Source organism: Myotis brandtii, unplaced genomic scaffold (genome assembly GCF_000412655.1).
Source record: "Myotis brandtii unplaced genomic scaffold, ASM41265v1 scaffold34, whole genome shotgun sequence".
Lineage (NCBI taxonomy): Eukaryota > Metazoa > Chordata > Mammalia > Chiroptera > Vespertilionidae > Myotis > Myotis brandtii.
In genome coordinates this window covers 336,360-342,061 of record NW_005363098.1, presented here as the reverse complement: position 1 = coordinate 342,061, position 5,702 = coordinate 336,360, and the positions used below count along the sequence as shown (strand labels likewise).

The 5,702-nt window shown below is 39.1% G+C and overlaps 1 protein-coding gene across 1 annotated transcript in view; it reads right to left on the bottom strand.

Annotated features, from left to right (window-relative positions):
* Positions 1-5,702, bottom strand: part of ARHGAP10 (Rho GTPase activating protein 10) — a 255,849-nt gene that overhangs the window by 94,587 nt on the left and 155,560 nt on the right. Inside the window, exon 14 of the mRNA XM_005871405.2 lies at positions 4,635-4,709. Coding sequence (XP_005871467.1) covers positions 4,635-4,709 — 75 coding nt within the window. The remainder of the gene's footprint in view (positions 1-4,634; positions 4,710-5,702) is intronic.

The window sequence follows — 5,702 nt, the reverse complement described above, 5'->3', positions numbered from 1 at the left end:
CATCATGTTAGTATTTCCTCTTTAAAAGCACTAAAAAGACAAAGCTGTCAAAATTGGACCACCACATGATGTCATCCATGCCTCTTAAAAAGTTTTAGGCTTGGGTATGAAGAAGGATGGATGACAACTCAATGTTATTCTCGAACTTTTTGAAAATCAAGTAAAACAGGAAGTGATGGTTATTTCACAGCCGTAACAGCCTACATATGAAGTCAATTACTCAAAAGTCTGGAGACTTTTTAAAGCGCTTCAGCAGTTCTTGATTACAGCAACTGACAGCGGCATGCAATAAACTACAACAATGGCAACTGACACTGATTACATTTTGATCAGTTCCTACCATTCAGGACTCATTTGTTACTGAGCTTGTCAGACAAGCCACAGGTACATTCGAGAAATCAAATTAGGCACCCTGATTAAAGGTGCAATCCTTTATAACTGGGGCTAAATAATTCTGTTCTAAAGGCTTTGCCAACCAATTACTTCAGTAACTGAATATTCTCTCTCTCATTACATCAATTATTTAAATCTCATTTTAACATACAAGTCAGATAACATATTCAATCAACTTGCTCCCAGAAAATCACCATTTTTAAATCCTTCTGAAGGAAAGGCTTCTAAATGAAATCTTTTATTTTCAGCTTTCTACCAAATTATCATTCTATATTTTGAGAACCATATTTTTTTTCAATGAAAAAAAAAGCCATCCTTTGAATTCATGGAATAAAACGTAGCTGCTACCTCAGGAGTAATAACTACATTGTGTCTATGGTACTGATCCTCCCTTAAATGTTACTGTTTTCAAATAACTCAATCATCATAGCAGTTTTTTACAATCAGTGGATGCACTGGGACTAGATAAATGTGTTAATAACTTATTTGGGATTCAAACTTAAAACGCATTGGACTGTTACATGAGAATATATGTCCTATTGTAAATAAGGTAAACATTTTGCTTCCTTTCTGACCAAGGGAACCACCTGGTGGATTACTTAAAATTTTAAATTAACAAGCCCAGATCCAAACCGTTGGCTTTTTATTTGGATTATGTTTCATAATTTTATAACTAACCAGTGGTCATTTTTTTGAAACGGGAAATTTCCAGCCCAACCTAAATGTAAGTGTTGGCACTCACTGGGGTCTCATTTTAAAGTACTTAAGAAGCACAGTGGTTGAGTGAATTCTGAAAATGAATTTTTTTCAGCTATTAGTTTATTTTTTCACCAATCTATGTGGAAAAGTTGTTCTACAATGTAAAGAAGCTAATTTTTTAAGCAAAACACTTCTAAATTAGTTTTACTTGTTTTCTATGGTTCTCTGTCTAAATTTAAAAGCATCCAATCTTTTTTTGCAAATTATATTTATGTAGAAATAACCACCACATTCACCAGCACACACAAGCTACTATCACGTTTTCTCACAAGTTCCCCCCTGCTCTGGTATTTTCATTCCAAGTGGGGAAAAAGGCAGAACATGTGAAATTCTAACTTTTCTCAGTTCTAAACTACCCATAACTATTGTAATTAATCTGTTATATTCTCACCCCACTTACTAAAAAAATGACTCACCCAAAGACACCTCATCTGATACTTCTCCCTGCCTTTCCCAACTGCTCTCCCTCAAAATCAAACCAACAAAAAACCCAAAACTTTTTTTGAGACCAAGTGCGCCCTCTGTTGGAGCCAAAGGGAAGGGAAGGAAAATCATCTGTGAAGGGAAGGAAGGCAAATTGTTCACCTGAACATTTTCTCTTGGGAACTTAAGAATTTTTGTCCAGGGAAAACTAGGGGGCCGCTGGGAATCCAGCAGACCACTACCCTCCGTGCCCAGGCCTGGAAGGGTACTACTGACTTTCCATTGTCAACTGCCATTAGTATTTCACGTTGGCAGTCAGACAGGAGAGAAGGGGTAGAGAGAAGGGGGAAGGGGAGGGAGGAGGGCAGGAGGAGAGGAGGAGGAGAAGAAAGAATAATAGAAAGATTTTTTTCTCTTTTCATCTTAAATATGAATGGGGGAAGCATACGGAAAATGGGAACAAGTGAAGAAAACTTGCAAGATTTGAGCAGGCATCCTTTCTTTCGAAATCATCCAAACTTTTACATGTGAGTATTAAGGAATACTCAAAATATTTTAAACAATACCAAAAAAAATGTATGTAAAAATGGCAATAATAGAAAAGTAATACCAAAGTAAGCATTCCTTTCCAAGAACTAGAAAACTAAGTAAATCAAAGTTCTTCTCTAAAAGTATAGGATGACTTGGAACTTTTTCTCAGATACTTAAAAATTATATCATTTTTCATTTGTACAAAGAAAAATGCATTACAAACAAAAGGTGCTTTGAAAAATTCAAATTTGAAATAAACATTACCTGGAGGAATAGTAATTTTAAAAACTAAGTGCACAGTACTACAAATGAGCAAACTTATCAGAATTAATTATCTACAGAGGGAGGAAACATTGATTGGTTTAAAAGTGCAAAGTTAAACATCTGGCAGACTCAGCCAATTTTTTTTCACTAAGATATATAATCTTAAAATAATGTATAGAGATGGGGAAGTTGGAGAGAAAGAATGTCTATGAAATAGTTCTACACACGGCTGTTCAGAAACTCTAAAATCCTTTTTTTGGGGGGAAGAAGTATAAATTATTTGAATTTGAACACTTGCTGAATCAGAATGAAAGTAAAGACATATCTTAAAGAGACTGTAAATTTATTAGGAAAGTGGGAAAATCTATTTTGTTAAGAGCTAAAGTTTGAGTTGGTGAGAAAGTAATAATAAAATAATATTAATGCTAATAAAAATCCAAAATTTGTGATTGACAATCTTAAACTTATACCAGGAATTATTTATAGATTAAGTAAAATAATTTATTTTACAGCCCCTTTAAATGAATTAATACTTAATACAAAACGAACAAGCCAGCATCTTTCCCTCACATCAATTTTCTAACTTCCTCTGTTTGCAGAATACCACTGAAAACACAGTCTTTCCTTTGCCAGCAACATAAATGAGGCTGTCACACTTGGGTCCTGGACTTCTCTATTCTGAGTCTCACGGAAAGCAAAAACAGTTTTCCAGGTCATGAGATTTTGAGGGCTTCGATTATTTTAAAACACCTTGCAAGTTAAGGACTGTCAATGAGACATTTCCCAGGAGCAGAGGAAAGAAACTACCCTTGGAGTTCAAGGATACAAATCACGTGGGATTTTGTGAGATTAAGAACAAATGGACAAATTTGGGGGCAATTTAACACTTCGGGGTGGCCACAGAGGCACCCTGTTGGAACTGACCCTGAATATGAACAGGAGATAATAAAAATAGTGGCAGGATCCTTAGGACCAACTGACTGCCACAGTGTGTGCCTGTCAGCCAAAACCCCCCCTTCTGAGAGCAACAGCCTTCCAGTTCTAATCATCATAACACCATCTTGGAAATGAGAAAAGTGTTTCTAATTTTAAAATGAACTAAAAGCAGATGCTATAGTCCCATTAAACTCTTCCAGCTGCTACTGAACCACTGGCAACCTGAGCCTATTTAATTTGGAGACCGCTAATGGCAAACGGGAAAATCTGACTGCCAAAACGGCAACCCAAGTTAAACCAGAGGCAGAAAATAAAGCAGCTCATGGGAGTGGATGTATTCTAATGAGGTCTCCAACTGATGATGGGACACTTCTACCTGTGGTTAATAGCTTAAAAAAAAAAAAAAGGTTGTTGCTTACTAAATCCTTAATTCCAATACAGCCAAACAAGCAATCCTATCTGTGACATCTCAATTGATGGTTTTATTCATCCTGGTTTCTGCTTCCTAAAAATGAGTCTTTGCTACAGTGCTTTAAGATGCAGACAGGTTTTAAATGCATCGATGGTACGCCTGAGGGCATTGTGAATATTGATTAATTAAGGTGAGATATCACATTAATTAATATTTAGCAAGGTCCTAATGACACGCAGGCCCTCAAGCTTGATGAGCTAGCATCACTCCTCCAGAGGCAGTCTGCTCTGGGGTGGGAGGAGAAGCGGGCATCTTACAGGTGGCACTGCACTGGCAGCCGTGTGCAATGGAAAAGAGCTTTGTCATCCCAATAATGTCTGGGGTGATGAAATGCATTCACTTTCTGGCTTCCTTTGGTCTGCGATGCCAAAGAACACTGCGTTATCAGCACAGATGGGGCGTGCATGGTTCTGGAGGAGAGCCTGGTGCAAACTACAAACAAGTCCCTGTGAATACCAATGGACCCCTGAGAACCAGACTCTTGCTGTCAAATGACAGTTTGGGAAGCTCCGTAAAAATCAGCACCTCCCCGTGGTCTTGTCCAATCACATGGACTGTCAGGACTCTCGACAGCCAATTTGGAAGCCACACAGAGGCCTGGCTGCTACTTTCCTGTGTGATGTGGAAACTTAATGCTTTGCTTTTCTTACATTTTTTAGTAAGTCAAGGGGAAGTGGGTAATCTGTGCTGATGCAAACACTAATCTACCTCTCAGAGACAACTGGGAGAAAACTAAGCTAGGCAGCAGAAGAGAATGGACTCGCAAGTATGCTGGACGTGACTATGAAACATTAATTCGTGATGTCAATGAACATAAACAAATCATGCATGGAAAATGATTAGAAAAGAGGCATACCCATCAACATACTGAGAAGTCTCTGGACCTTTGAACTCACCCCCACAACTCTGTACAATCCTTGGTCATTTATACCTATTGGAAGAGACAAAACGTTAACAAAATACGAGACTGTCATGTTTTAAAATCTGTCAACAAACAGTTGCTTTCAGAAATCTTTGCTAACTCACATTAACAGCATTCCTGTTGAGTATAAAAATAACGTTTGACAAAAGCAAGTGTTTACTAACTTGTTTAGCAGCTTGGTATTCATGAGTTATGGTTGGAAAATCATGTCATAAACAATGTCCCATGTGGACAAAATGTAATGAATTCATGTCAATGAAATTAGTTAAGCAGTATTCATGTATACCAATATAGTGTAAAATACACAACTTTAATGTTTATTATGTGTATTTATTCTTGACATTTTCTTCTTTAAAACTTCAGCCTTTTATAAGTAATATGGTGCTTCCACAGCCACTGTGGCTCATTTGGTTGAGAGTCGTCCTGTGCCCAAGATGGCTGGCTCCATCCAGGTCAGGCCCAGAGTTTCAGGCTCAAACCCCAGTAGGGAGCGAGCAGGAGGCAGCCAATTGATGTTTCTCTCTCATTGATGTTTCTATCTTTCCCTCTTCCTTCCTCTCTCTCTAAAATCAATAAAAAAATAAAAACTTTTAAATATATCCTATCTAATAAAAAGAGTAATATGCAAATTAACCATCAATTGGCAATAAAGATGGCAGCGCCTTCAGCCAATAAGGAGGGAATATGCAAATTGACATGACAAAGATGGCGGCACCGGCTGCAGCCATGGAGAGCGGGTGGGAGGCGGAGGCTTGGCTTCCTTGGTCGCCCCAGCCGGCTCGTGGCCGCCGCCCAGACAAAGCCACAGTGGCAGGGCTGAGGCAGAGGCGGTTAGGGGTGATCAGGCCAGGAGGGGAGGGCAGTTGGGGGTGATCAGGCCAGTGGTGGGAGAAGTTGGGGGTGAGCAGGCCGACAGGGGGGGACAGTTGGGGGCGAGCAGGCAGGCAGCATGGGACAGTTGGGGGCAAGCAGGCCAGGGGGAGGGGCAGTTAGGGGTGAGCA